General features: G+C 54.2%; 2 protein-coding genes across 2 annotated transcripts; both read left to right on the forward strand.

Moving 5' to 3' along the window:
- Positions 1-5,735: 5,735 nt before the first annotated feature.
- Z517_09383 (uncharacterized protein) lies at positions 5,736-5,924 on the forward strand (the record flags this gene model as incomplete). The annotated part of the gene is made up of 1 exon (XM_013425293.1): positions 5,736-5,924. A coding segment is annotated over one exon (189 nt), but the record flags the coding sequence as incomplete, so codon positions are not given.
- Positions 5,925-12,722: 6,798 nt separating this feature from the next.
- Z517_09384 (uncharacterized protein) lies at positions 12,723-14,161 on the forward strand (the record flags this gene model as incomplete). The annotated part of the gene is made up of 4 exons (XM_013425294.1): positions 12,723-12,781; positions 13,276-13,800; positions 13,861-14,062; positions 14,135-14,161. The coding sequence occupies 4 exons, from the start codon at positions 12,723-12,725 to the stop codon at positions 14,159-14,161; spliced, it is 813 nt and encodes a 270-aa protein (XP_013280748.1).
- Positions 14,162-14,838: the final 677 nt, after the last annotated feature.

The raw sequence follows: 14,838 nt of genomic DNA on the forward strand, positions 1-14,838 counted from the left end.
ATCGTCTACCTCTCCATCGTCTACCTCTCCATCGTCTACCTCTCCATCCTGATCAACAGCATGGCCACCTTTTCCCCATATTCTCAAGACGTGTCTGGCAACAAAAGACACAAACCAACCCGCCAATTCATGAGCGCAGTCCCCAAGTTGGAAGGCGTCGAAAGAGACTGCAGAACTACAGACCCCCTGGCGGATTTCACATTCAGGTGCAGCGCTCGTTGCCCATGGCAATACCAACCAAGTGGATGTGTGGCAGCGTGACGTGGTCTTCGGTGCGGAATGTCATGTCGAGGTCGTTGCGGACCAGGGCTCGGAGGGTCGTTCGCATCCAGCAAGGTGATGCAGAGTTCGCGGCCTTCGATGGTCCCGTTGCGGTGGCCACTGCTTCAACATATACCAACAAAGCAAAGCATCACGGCTGGGATTCGCCTCAACTGGCCGAAAGAGATCAAGCCTCCCGCAGTCGCAAGAGCCACGTTTGAAAGCGTCGAAAGAACTATACAAAACTACAGAACCGTGACGGATTCCACGGTTCAGGTGGCCACTGGGACAACGGACAACGGACAATCAGACGGTGGACACTACTTGATAATCATGGCCGCTCTTCTCCCTGCTTTGGGGTGATGGGGGAGAGAGACAGGCGGTGGTGTTTGGGCTGAAGCCACTTTTCCTTGACCGGTAGCGAGTCCAGGATACAGCGTACAGGGAGGACGTGGGCTAGCTGGCTGGCTGTGACGGGCCATAGCTTACCTACAGTGTGGCTGGCTCGGGGGCTTGGTCGAAGCAGAGGTCATCACGCCACCCCTTTCAACAGTCCAAAGCCTCCCTCCTGGATCAGATATCCACTCACAGGGAACCCTTTGTCCGCTTTCTCGTTCTCATATCCTGCCTCAACCTCTATTAATTTCCTTTTCTCTCGCCTTCTACTCTTGACAGAAGACCTCGACACCTCGAGTGGCTTCGAGGGAGCAGGACAAAAGGCTCGTGGCTTCATCTGCAGTCTATATCCATTCTCGGTCATTGGAAACAGGTGGTTCCCCATGTTTCATCCTCATCATTCAAGTCAGGCACGATATCTCGCGGAGGATAGACGAACTGGGATAGAGACTGAGTGTCTTGACGAAGGTGTGGATTGTGGAAGAAGTGGTGGCGACGCTGCAGGCGTGACATGACGGATCTGACTCGGTCGGTACCCCTTCGAACAGTACAAAGCGTCTTTGAAGCGGAGGTCATCGATCTACCCCTTTCAACAGTATAGGGCGTCAAAGCAGTCGTCACCCTATCCCTTTCAACAATACAAAAACGTCCCTCGAAGTAGAGGTCATCACGCCAACCCTCTCAGCAGTACAGAGAGTCCTCGAAGCAGCCATCACGCTATTCCTTTCAACAGTACGGAGCGTCCTTGAAGCAGTCACTACGCTATCCCTTTCAATAACACAAAGCGTCCTCGAAGCGGCGAATCCAGGTGTATCCATCCAGCCTCATGCCCCGGACGGGGTTTCAATGTGCCCGGGAACAAGCCTCTCCTTCCCTCTCGCTGGAGACGCTTGACGCTTGTTGCTTTCTGGTTAAAGGGGGTCACCAGGACTGCTCACTCTGCGTCCTTCATCTGTGCTGTCACCACTGCCCTAGCCGGAGCGAACGAAGAAGCTCTTCTCACCCAAACATCCTCTGCCCTTCCGAACCGGGGGGAATAACGACAAGAATCCGAACATGATGCGAATGTGATGACTTGATTCTGTCGCCGCCTCGCAACGCTGCTGCCGCTTCCACATGGATTTATGGCCGGGGTAGCTGGATTGACGCAGTCAGTCGGCCTGAAGGACCGGCATGGAGGAAGCAAGCGATCACTGATTCTCTCCGACGGTGACTCGTTCCAACGTATGTTATCTCGATCATCTCTCATCCCGATCATTTCTCATCCCGATCATCTCGCATCCCGATCATCTCTCTGAACTTGGAACTTGCTGGCCTGAACAGGATCCAACGGCGCTTACCTTCCTATGTCATCGGTCCAGTCCTAGCCCCGAGTCCTTCGTCCATTCTTCCTACGAAGGGAGCTGTCTCCCACTGCTTCAAGATTTGCCGCAGCATCGACAACACCCGAACGACCACGTCGATGGGCTACTGCAGGTACAAAATGACTCACTACGGATATTGTGGTGGCGGAAGAGATATTGGGCAATCGTCCGCAGACGTCGTCGGTGGTCTGTTACAAGAGAAAGCCAATACTACGGAGATATACAAGGAGAGTCAGGCTGGCTAGCCTCTATTCAAGAGCACGGAGCGTCCCTTTCCCGGAATATATCTCTGGCGCAAGCCATGTGTCCTGGAGCGAATCGTCACACACCATGGCATGTCCCGCGTGGCTACGCAGCCAGTTCAGCCGTTGGAAAGAATGAGAAGGCCACCTGAGTCTTCCACCTGTTTCCCTGGTCTAATGGTACTGGGATTTGGCGTGGCTAGTCCTGCTATATATAACCTGCCGTCATACCATCGTTCAGCTTCCTCCATCGTTCAGCTTCCTCAAGTACTTGTCTACCCTCTGGTCGGCACAGCAGCTCCACAACGCCGCATTCGAGCACAATGGGCACGTGTGGTGCACGCCAGCGCCGCCTGGTTATCCCCCTGGGGATCCTCGTCTCGTTGCTGCACCCTGTTCGCGTCCGGGTTCACGCTGGAACTACCTCAAGTACTCGGTCAACGGCCAACGGCCTCTTTTGTTACATTACACTAGTCAATGTACTCCGCATCCGCCAGCGTCAATAGATACGCTGACCGTTAACTTCGTTGTCCGCCGGGTGTCTCCGCCGGGTGTCTATCGCCCTCGTATTGGCCATCGATCTACCTGCCGGTATCCGGCTCGGTTTCCTCTTCCTTTGTCTAGAACATCGACAGGACACACTGTCAGAACTCATTTAAAGACCGACCTTTCTTCTGTCCTTTACTCTTTCTTTTCTCACTTCCACGCGTGAGATTCTATCCTCGAGCATCGACAGGACACACTGTCAGAACTTGGGGGGCGAGCCTACCTTCGGCAAGACGGGGGGGGCTCGGCCGTCGTGCCAAATGATAAAGCTCCAAGAGAACTCCCGCTGTTTCCATCACCAAGGACTCGGTGGCACGAAGAGCATTGAGTCGGCGTCCTGCGCAGTGATAAAGCTCCAAGGGCACCCCCTATTTCTATCACCAAGGACTCGATGGCACTCGAGTTGGCGCCGTGCGAAACAATAAAGCTCCAGGGCAGCCCCCCCTTATTTCCATCAACCAAGGACTCGGTGGCGCAGAGGCCGTTGAGTTGGCGCCTTGAGCCAGGACTTGTGCACGGTAAATGGTATGACCAGAATCAATCTCTGAGTCTTATACCCTTCCACAAGGGAAATAACGTGAGCGGATGGATACGTTCTATCCTTTTTCTGCTCTCTACTCTCTACCCCAGTGGACAAGCCATCCGCGTGCGACATGGTCGAGAGTTTCAAGCGGTACTACTACAACAACTCGTTCATGGACGCGCAGAGGCAGGAAGCGTACAACCTGTTTCCTTGGAAACTATGTCTTCTTCTCCCAAGGCCAGCCCTGCTTTGGGATCTCACCACGGACTATTACTTGCACCACTCCGATCCACGATCCATGTTTGGCAAATACTCTACTCTTTACTCGCTACTCTCAGCTCTCAGCTCTCACTCTCAGCTCTCAGCTCTCGCTCTCAGCTCTCGCTCTCTACTGTCACGCCGTCCTGTCTTTGACGCTGTGAAATCGACCATGATAAGGGCTCTGCAGTGCTGTTTTCCTCTGTCGATACCCTTGGCCAGTGTCTGACAGGCTGCAGACCTCAGTTTTTCAAGCAGCCTTTGACGCCTACGTCGGACATCAAGGAGCGACTATGGGACATCCGTGGGTTGCGAGAACCGGGTGACGATCATCGTTCGGGATATGGTAGTCCAGCTGTCCGTCTCCCTCTCTCCTCCGTCTCTCTATCTGTCTGTCTGTCTGTCTGTCGGGCTATTGACGAGTAGTCTATGACATAGGTTACTTTCATCGAGCGAAGGGGGGCCGAATTTCGAAAGGGGGTTCAATGAAGGGTGCTGGCATTGTATTCTTATACTCTTGCCACGTTGCCGTCTTGCCTTCTGGTGGTCTTGTCTTCTGGGGGGCAACATTTCGAAAGGGGGCGGATGCTGGTATTATGTTCTTGTCGTCTTGTGGCCTCGTCTTCTTGTCATGTTCTCTTCCCGTCATCTTGTGGTCTTGTGGTCTTGTTCTTCTTATCTTCTTGTCACCTCCTTGTCCTGTCATCTCGCGGTCTCGTCGTCTTGTGGTCTTGTGGTCTTGCGGCCTTGTGGTCTCATTCTCTTGTCATGTGGTCGTCTGGTTGTCTGGGCCATGGAGAGACCCCAGAGCCCCGAGAGTTGACAGCGACCAGGCACTCACTCGAATGTCCGACGCACGAGCTGCGGCCAATTTCCGATGGCCCTGCCACGTACCTGCAGTGGATGTTATCAAAATGAGCTGGAGGTCAGACGGATCCTGCTCATCAGCTACCGGGACACTATCGTACTGCCACGCTACGAAGTGCTGAGGTCGACCTTCTCGCGGCTGAGTCTGGACAGCATCAACGCGTCCATCATGCAATTTGAAATTGGGAACAGAAACCGCGGCAACAGCGGTGGAAGTGACAGGCCTGGGACTGCTCAGGGCCCTCAAGGTCTGCGATCTCGAATCTCATGTTGGGTGGCACACATTCAGGACTTGAAGCACCGATGTCGACGCTGATAATCTCTGCCTGCGGATACGTGTCACCCATGGCGGGCAATGGCCCAAGTTCCTGTGCCAAAGAAAGCCCCGCCGTCGCTGATAGACGATACATACTATAGAGCCCTTGCTAATAAGGAATGAAATCCCAAGCTCATCAGTTCCTTTCCACGCGCCGCAAGTACTCTACTCCTATGACTTCGAGCTCAATCGTTTGCATTTGTTATTGTTACAACTCAGGCACTCCATTTCGCCGCCATCCATGCCGTCTTCCGAGTCGGAGAGATCGCGCCGCATTCTCCCTGATGTGCTGCTCTGCTTACTCATGCCGCGAAGGCTAGGCTCCTTTATCATTTGCGCCTTTCAGACAATCGCTGAGAAGCAGAATCGCTGGGCTAGATGCAGCTCTCCGTTGTTGACGTGGAAGAACATTTCGTCCATGAGGTCAAGGATCTGAGCTCCTCCTGTCGCGACTTGAGATATTCGGTACGTCGATCCATCTGGCGTCTTGTCGTCTGGTCGCCTCGCCGTCTGGTCGTCCTGTCATCCTGTCATCCTGTCGTCTTCTAATGTTGTCAGTGACGCACTCACAACGCCCCGGCGACATCATCTCTCTCCTCGGCTTCAACCATCGCGATCAAGGCTCTTATGACCGACCGGGCGAGATCCAATATCCCGTCTTGACATGAGCTAGTCGAATAGGCCGCAGTCGCCCACGCCGCCGGGGACCCGGACGTTGCCAGACGCCACGAAGAGCCCCAGCATTGCGGGCACAACGATGACAATAACCAGTACTGGTATGGCTCCGGCTTCCGCCGCCAGGAGCAGTACCGCGACGAGTACTCCTCCGGTGGTGGTGGAGGTGGTTATCCATCGATACGCCCATCTCTCTCTCTCTCCCTCTCTCTCCTCTTCGGCTCGGCTCGGCTTGTAAACCTCGTCCATTTCGTCTTCTCTCGTCTCCTCGCGTCTTCTTCTTCTTCATGACGGTCGGCACCAAGAAGCATCGACGACCTACGGTGGTTCCAGCCAAAGTGCTTCCCATCTGCTTCCAACGACGACGAAAACATGTCAATACGTGCTCCGACCGGATCTGGCAAGACGAATGCTACGATGCTGACGGTGAATTCACCCACAACGGTCATAAATACAGCGTCGACGCCACACGCAAAGTCAGTCACGCTTCGAGGCTGCGTGGGAACGGAGACAAGAGAAAGAGAGATCTATATGGACAAGTCGATTGAATACACGGGCGATGGATACCGGAGGCAGTTGGATCGCTCTCTCTGCGCTTCTGGGAGCACTGTCAGAGCCCAATATCCAACGATCCCCGATCCCGGTCATGATTAAGTGGTTCAATCTCGGCTGTCCATCCATGGATATGTCCCTTTCCAGCCTGTCGAAGAGTGTCACTCCCTTGAACGCTGCGGATGAGCGAATCCATGAGAAGCCTTTAACATCACTTTGTCGACCTGTCGGAGAGAGTCGCCAATATCGACACTGAGTCCCCGAGGCCTCAGTAATGAACCTCGACTTGCCGGCGCCAGTCGACTCAGTCCCATGACGACAAGCCACCATGTCGGCTGCCGATCCTTGAGGTCCGTTGAAAGTGAAGACGTCAATCGTTAATCGCCCGAGCACCCGACCAGGCACTGATAAGATGGGCTGCGACACATTCGCGATCAAATGACGATCGCGGCCGGGCATCTGTCGTCTCTACTTTGCCCGTTCGCCGTTGACACCGGATGCCGATGCTTTCCCTCTCCGAGAGTCTTGAAACGACATATGACCCGCAATGTGAACCATATCCTCACAGCCATATGGTCTTCGAAGCAGGCTGAACAACCAACCAGTCCCCCTCCCTCCGCTCGAGCCCGCTCCCCTTCGACACTCCCCAAAGCCGGTTTCGGACTTCATCGCAAAGCCCGCTCTACAGACTATGCGTTACAACTGCAGAGGGTGATTGGGACAACCACGAATAGTCCTAGTGGGATGGCATGGTGTCCCAAGACCAGCTCATGGCCGATTATGCCGGAGCAGTAGCCAGCCGTGTTGGCGAGGCTTGGATTGTACGATATACCTACACTCGGATACGTGCTCGTCTTCTACATTGCTCTTCAAATGAAGAGCCCTGGCAGGGCATGGGGATTTCCCAAGACAAAAAGGCTTTGACTCGAATTTGTGCGCAGCTGTTGGAAGAAGAAGTCCCCGGTTGAGAGTGAAGCACGACGCGAGGGCAGAAGTCGGTCAGAAACACTGTTCACCCGCTTATCAGGGAGCTGGCTCCCTTGGATATGTATTACACACGCTCCATATCAGATACAGACGGAGGTCCCCTTAGCTCATACCGAATACACGACGCATCGGACAGACCTGTCGTCTTGTCGACTTGCTGTCTCCTCGTCTCCTCGTCTGGTCGTCTGGTCGTCTGGCGTCTTGCCTTCCCATACCGCCCCGCCGCCTCCCTGCCGCCCCGTCCCCCGGTCGTCTCGTCGATGACATCCTTGTCTGGGGCGGCTGGGCTATCATGGTGGTCCACGGCAGTTGACGATCGTGGGTGTACGAAGTCAGGCCGAGCTTCCACGGTACCAGATCTTCTGCCGAAACACCAAGGACAGAAGGAAACCAAGAGGAGAGAAAAGCCAAAATGATTCAGATCAAAGATTGGAAGGAGGACAAGAATGACAGAGATGGAAGATACCGAGAAGGTAGAAGTAAGATATCAAAAAGCCTTTGCGCTGGAGACGACGTCATAGGCAGTACTAGGAGCCATGACGACAAGAGAACGAGACGGCAAGAAGTTATCTCAGACGACTCAGATAGCGACTCAGCATCCGACCGAGTGTCAGCTAGTGTTACCAGAGAAGCCAACCGTCAAAGCTGAGCCGGCCGGATGGAGGAAGCAAAAGAAGACCGTTTCCCGTCGACTCCAATATTGACCTTTGTCTGGGACACGGCCACCATGATCACTTGGGCTTTTGAGCACGTTGAATATCGAGACCTGACCCTCGCGAGGTCTGTTGTTGACACGGGCGGCGGCTTGACTACTACTGTTCTCAACGCCGAAAGACCGCCGCGCTCTAAAGTGGTATTCTAAAGCCCTTGTATTTCGTCCGCTCTGTCGGGTCACAAGGATATCTGTGAGCTGTTGTTGCGGGCGGTTGCGGACGCGGTGGAGTCTTGTTGGCACCAAACCAGGCCTTCGTCAGAACCTTGACGGACAACGCGGAGCCTTGATGCAACTCGTTCTGTTGTCGTCTTCTCGTTCTCTTGCAGTCTAGTCTGTCCATCTACCTTTCCACCCTCCTCTGCTTTTATATCCGCCCGCATTGCCAACGCGGCTTCTCTCACAGAAAAGCTGACCTGAGCGGCAGAAAAGCTGACCTGAGCGGCTGATGGTATCCCATCCCGTCCCGTCCTACAACGATCGAAGGGCGAAGCATACCGTCTTACACCCACTTGGACCTGGGGATTGGCTGTGCGGTAGCGACAAAAAGACTGACGTCGAGATCAGTCAGTCTGCAAGGGTAAGAGAAGGAAGGGGTAGGGAAGTAAAGTACAATCTTCACGTTACGACTGTGCGTTTCTCTGTGTTGATATCAAAGGACGGTTCCGTATCATTCTCTTGTCGTCTAGTCGCCTAGTCAGCGAGAGACAGGCAACGAGGAGCCCAGAAAAGCCCCGAGAACCACGAGCGACCTGCACAACTCAGTTACACCAACCGGGGGCGATCATACTCACATACTGGCAGCCGAACAAGCCTTTCGAAACCCAGACAGCCCAGGGCAGACCGTGTCATTGGGTATATCGACCCCTGGCCAGGCTCCAAGCTACAGCTTCACTCCAATGGACCATCTCGTCACCCTAGGCACAGACACTCGTGCCCGAGCCTTGACGTGGCGGTTGCGGCGGCGTTCTTTGATCGCCATCTATCTCGGTCGACTTGATCAGCTTACACGCAAAAGTCCATCAAGACCCTAATCTGACTATAAGCGAAGTGGCTCCGACAGTAACTCCCACAAGAACGAGGACGAGGACAAGCACGTCGCCCATGAGGAGGAAGTTCCCCGACCCTACAGCAAAAGCGGCCAAAAACCTCGACGGAATGGCTGGGTCTACCCTACGTACGTCCCCCGTCTTATCTTCGAAACAAGCGACGTCGACACCTCCCGGGGCGGGCGTATTCAGTCCGACTCACGCAAGATCCTCGCAATAAGGGACGTCCTTCCTTCTTCGATCGAGCATCTGGCAGATACCGACGGTCACCTTGGTCTGGAGGTCTCTGGCTGGACCACCATTGAGAAGACCATTCGTGCTGCCGAAGGCTCGGGCCGACCGCACGAGAGCTGCAGAAAGGTTAGTTCACAGCCTGCCTGCTTACGTTCTGACACGGTATAAACAATGCTCCAGACGGTGCCGTGAGCTATCAAATTGGAGCACTCATCCAAGTGTATCCGGACATACATGGACAAGCAGTGTCCTGGCCCTTCTCATCTCTCACTACACATGACAGCCTCACTATCTTACTCCCCCTTCGCATGGATGGCGTCGACATTAATTACCTGCGCTCACTCGCTTTGGAGCGAAGGACGTCGAGGACGTCGGAGACCAGCTTAACGGCTGCACAGCATTCAATTGGTTCATGCTCGATCCGTTGACCTTCGACAGTTGATGCAGATAAGGAGAGAGAAGGAAGAGAGGAGAGAGAGGAGGAGAGAAGGCATATATGCTCGGAGGGAGATGGCTGAATCGCCGCGGTGACGGGCTCATGGCTTGATACCGACCTTGACTAGTGTCGGCTCCTGTGCACGTTGCAAAAACTGCAGCATTGTTGCCAATGAAAGCCAGAGCGGTTCCCTTGTCCAGCAACCCCTGTGGAGCAAACCCGCCAGTCAACTTTGGCACGAGCGTCTGCGAGGTTGTCCTCCAAAAGAGGATCAATACCATGGAGGATGGCAGTCATGCGGGCCCAACGGATGTGTCGCGTAGTGTTTTTGGAGCAACGGTCGGCATTGATCGCCGCCTTCTCAAGGTCTGGGAGCTCGCGAGTCCTTTCTCTTCAGTCCTTGCTTGGTTCTGTCTTACCACAGACATTTGTCAAGTCCATCAGAGCCACGATGGGGTCAGCTTCATCACCGGCGTCAACAGATTTCTCTGCAATCTGCAGGAGCCCCTGCATGACTCAAGAGGAGTGTTGACGTGGGTCCTGGGTTTGTGAGACGACAGAGAAGCTGGAAAGGTGGCACCATATCCTCGTCGACTGGCCCAGCGGCCTGCATATCGAGTCGCGCACACCCGGCCGGGTCGGCGAATCACCTGTGGTGTTACATGTTGGAAAGGCCCAGAGAAATCAAATTCGGTCCGAACAAGTGGTTAAGATCTTGACGCCAGCCGAGATCGAATCTATCGGGCATTTTTTGTTGGATTCCTGGTCATCTAGGTATCCATGCCGGAAGCCCAGAATCTCACCGCGTCGGAAGGATCATGGAGAATATTCGAATGATCTTGTCGTTACTTACCGTCCATGCACCAACGAAGCAAATACGTTTCTCCGTCCAAACAGCTCGGGAGCCAACCAGATGTGCCCCCTTGCATCGCGACCTGCGATCCTGGCAAACGATTCCTGTCCTTTCTGGTCGCCGGGGAGCTCGGGTCGCAAACGGTGGTGTATTTGTCCTCTCAGGGTTCAGATTCTCGAAGCATAGGAATCACGGTGGAGAAGCCTCCTGAACGGATAGACTCGCCTTCAATATGTCACCGCGAGAAGGGCTTCAGACGACGCCTCTTTGTGGTTCTTCCAGAACTCTCTACAGCAATGCTCTGACTAAAATCCCTGGAACTATTCACATCCGCTCCAGGTTAATGCCAGAGGAAGAGGTGAGGATACCCCTGTCAGTTACATTCGGGATTACACTGCATAGAGAAATGAGCACATTTTCGTCCTGTTGACGTCTCTCTGCGTGATTACTTCAAGACCAATCACCACCGGTCAATATCTCTTGCCGCAGAGGCATTCCGGGGTCTTGTCCCTGACACCATTGACGGGTGAAGCCTCGGACCGAGCGAGACGATGTGCCTGGTAGGAGAGGGGGGTCATCAACTGCACCGACATGGCCGGCGCCATCATCTGGTTCGAGCAAGCCCAACGAAACCCAAGTCAACGCCATCACCACCGGCCTATAGGGCGCAAATGTCGAGCGGCGCGGCTGACTCTTCAACAAGGGGAACGAGACCGACAGAAAAACGTTGCTCGCATTATAGAATGCAGCAAGGCCCGACGTCAACGAAACACGAGTCTGGACTGCTTTCAGCCATTGCTTCTGGTATCGACCGATGACTTTGACCACCCAGGCGGTTCCTAGCATCGAGAGGACATGTACGATCGCCGGGGGCGTACACCGAGAAGCATATCCGCTACTGAGAGAGCTACACTGCAAGGATCTTTTTGGGTAACTGGGCGAACCTCGAGCTGATAAAGCTTCGCTCGACGGCCCAGCTGTCCTTTATCACATGCTCGATCATGATCACTCAATCCACTCCGCCAACGACATTCCCCACGCTGAAGATTGGTGGCTTCATCATCGTTTTATATTGGAGAAGCATCTTGATACCCTCGAGCAGCAGCGTCAAGCAAGTCTCGGAGTGCCTCTTCCAAGATGGCTTCGGCCTGCTTTCGACAAGACCGAAGAATGCCCGGAACTCGAGTCTGCCCAGTTCCTCTTCCTCTCCGTTCTCTTCAATCAAATCTGCCATGGCGGAGCAGGAGATAGACTACGACCCGAACCCCCCGTCATGACCACGCACTTTGGGCTTGGGATGGCTTGGCCAGCCCGTGAGAATGCCACTTTACGCACGATCGATACGGCCCATCTTTTACTCATTCCCAGTGCCGATCTGTCAAAAAGACAACCGCGGCGAAATTCAGACAGGAAAATCCCGACTACACGACTGTCAGTCCAGTATAGGACACATCGACCCATTGTTCAGCCGTGACGCTGAAGCATTCTCTGTATTAACAGGCCACGACCGACCCAATACTCGCCAAACGAAGTCATCTTGGTACAAAACTAGTCAAATTCGCTACGAGAGGATCCTGAAAGCCGCACGGTCGTCTGCGGAGTCCAGGGAGGGTGCCGATGTGGTACCAATGGCAGTAAGAAGACGTCCTCACCCGAGGCAGACGATGACGGTGAGCGATCCGAGAGTACCCAGAGGGATTTCCTGCCATCCACTGGACCTTGACGAGGGGTATAATGGCGGACCGGCCATGAGACCCTTTCAACGACCCTGAAAATTCCAGGACTTACTCCAGCTCCTGCCGATCCGCACTGCTCGCGCAGACAGGATTGTGGCCACCTGCGCTACTTACCGCGGTCGTTCGACAACGAGTACGCGAGCCGCGACCTCGCCATCTCATGGACCAGCACAGCGAACTCCACGTTTCATGCGTCCAATCCCAGCCCGTATACCCCCGAACCTGCGTGCAGTTTCTGCAGCCCGGCCTTGAGGTCAAAGAAGGCCTGAAGGGATATCCAGAGCGTCCGAAGAGACTGCCAATCATGTGTGTTTTGAAGACGACGGGGCAAGGATAACGGCACTTCTGACGGAAGTAACACGCCATATATCGTTTCACGGAAAAAAAAAGGGCCAAGTACTGCAATCCTCGAGGCAGACATCAAACCACGCTCTCTCACATACCCGCCGCACTCTCGTTAAGCCACCCATGCAAGCCTCTCTCCGCTGGTCTGAGAAACACAATGACTCCTCTCTAAATTCATCTTTCTCGTTACCTTCGCGAGTTCAGTGTTGGGTTCGCCTGACCTTCCTACCTGGGGTTGATTTACGCAAGAGGCGGGTTATAAAACGTTGCGAAGCTGAGATTCCTCTTCCTTAGGTGCCACAGGCGGTGACGATGACGTTTACCATCGCATGGTGGGTTGGGAACGACCAAGACCAGCGCCGATGCGCAGATGCGCAGCAAACGCGTTGGCAAACCCGTTGTCTTCTTGGGCGACCCCTGTGGTATATGGTAAGTGTACGGCGTCTACCAGCCACTCTTTGTCTACATTCCAACTGACTTTCACGTCCTCCAGCCAACCTTGACGTCCTCCAGTTAACCTTGACGCCCTCCAGCCAACCTTCACGTCGTCCAACAGACGGGATCTCCTGTCAAACTCCCATAACCGAAGCCTGTCGAGACTAGGAACCTAAGAAGATAAAAACAAATGTCAGCCTGGGCGAGAATAAATAAGACTCCACCTTTGACCTTCAGGCAGACAAGAGGCAGCCTGACTAAAAGCGGCGCGAAGGTCACGAGGAGCAGGAGGCAGACGGGCGTCGAGATTCCGGCGAGGAAACAGCCCGTTGCACGTCGTTAACAGACTCAGATTCGACGAGATCATCGAGCCCAACGTCGTGGTGGCGGACAGCCTTCTCCGACACCTTCTCTTGATCAATCAAGGCAAGCCCGCGGAGGCAGTCTCCAAAGTCCTTCAGCCCAAGGTCCTTTGACGCCTTCTACAGTGAGACCTCGAGATCCTTCAGTCGACCGTTTTCAAAGCCCCAGACAGTTCTCAAGGTCCTCGACCAGCCTCGCGACTCAGCGGAGCTTAATGTTGTGCTTCTTCTCAGGTGGCAAACCTTCAACGTCCTGCCCCTCTCCTTGATCCGGACAACGTCTGCACCCCGTTGCCACCGCGTCGATAAGGACCTCCGTGATGACCAGCCTTTCCTCTACAGTACTAAGAGCAACATCGATCCTGGGCTCGGCCATCCTGGCCTTGCAGTACTCTCTCAAATCGGAGAAATGCTCACTGCCCGTGTCCACGTTATCATTAAAGCTCGCCCGGTCCGAGGCACCCAGGGCAGCGACAGCGGAAGCAGAAGCAGAAGCAGGGACATGAAAAGAAACAAGAGGACCAGCGAAACCGGGAGCTGGACCGAGAGCAGGACCGAGAGCATGAGGACGACGACGACGATGAAGACATCCTATACCGGTGCTATTGCTGTTCTCAATTACATTGCCCAATACACTACCCAAGCAGAACGGTAATCAGAGTCGTATCGACAGATCGCCACTCAATTGCTTCATCATCTTGCCACCCACAGGCCGTTGACATCCTTCGTCTCAAAGACCATGAACCGCCTCCAGGAAGTGCGTCATCTCCTCCTTGATCTACATCTCTCGATTAGCAGTCATTCTATCCAGCTCCTGGACTGTCGTCCTGAAGCCGGCAGGCTACTACCGATAGATTCAAAGACCGATGGAGAGTCTCTCAAACGCGGTCAGTCTCCCTTGAAGAAGTACAAGGTACGTTCCCAAGGGACTCGAGGGCATTTCATTCCTCCAGATGCTAACGCCTTTACATCTTCTATCGGCCAGATCAAATACAACTACGCAGGCCTATAACACCACTATTGCCAACGCCTGGAACCACGGTAACCCACGCGCAACTACTATACCGAACGACTACTGCCCCGTATCAGAGCCCATGTATGTGTGCCTCTTGGGGAGAAGCTTGTTGCGGGGGACTGGATACTATACAGCTACGCTTCAGAGCTCGACTTTTACCCAGCTGTTCAGTGACTTGTTGATATTACACCACCGCGGAAATTTAGACCGGGGATCGAGCCATAGGGATGTTGGTTACTGCACAATATAACAGCCATCTGAGATACAGTCAAAGGCGTCTCGTCTCGTCCGGACGTCCCAGCTGTATCTATCTGCGTTTAGCGTGACATGTGCTCGCAAAGAGGACGCTGCTCTCTCTCTCTTCTCTCTTTTTTCTCTCTCTCTCTTCTCTGTCTTCTCTGTCTCTCTTCTCTTTCTCTCCTCTCTGCCTCTCTCTCTTCTCTCTCTTCATCCCGGTTTTACGCTTCTTCTATCATTTTCGACCCTCGATCTTCAAAACACGGACAATGGAGGAGGAAGCGGCGAACGAGTGGATCACATGCCGGGCTTTCTTCGAAGCCTCACGGCAGAAAGCCTCGCAGTCTCGAGTGTCCCTTACGCAATTGAGCCAGAACAGGCCTGGGCTTCTCGGCGGGTGAGAGGGTCGTAGTGCCTGAGGCTTTGGTTTGCCTCGC

The sequence above is a fragment of the Fonsecaea pedrosoi genome (assembly GCF_000835455.1).
Source record: "Fonsecaea pedrosoi CBS 271.37 unplaced genomic scaffold supercont1.6, whole genome shotgun sequence".
Taxonomy (NCBI): Eukaryota; Fungi; Ascomycota; class Eurotiomycetes; order Chaetothyriales; family Herpotrichiellaceae; genus Fonsecaea; species Fonsecaea pedrosoi.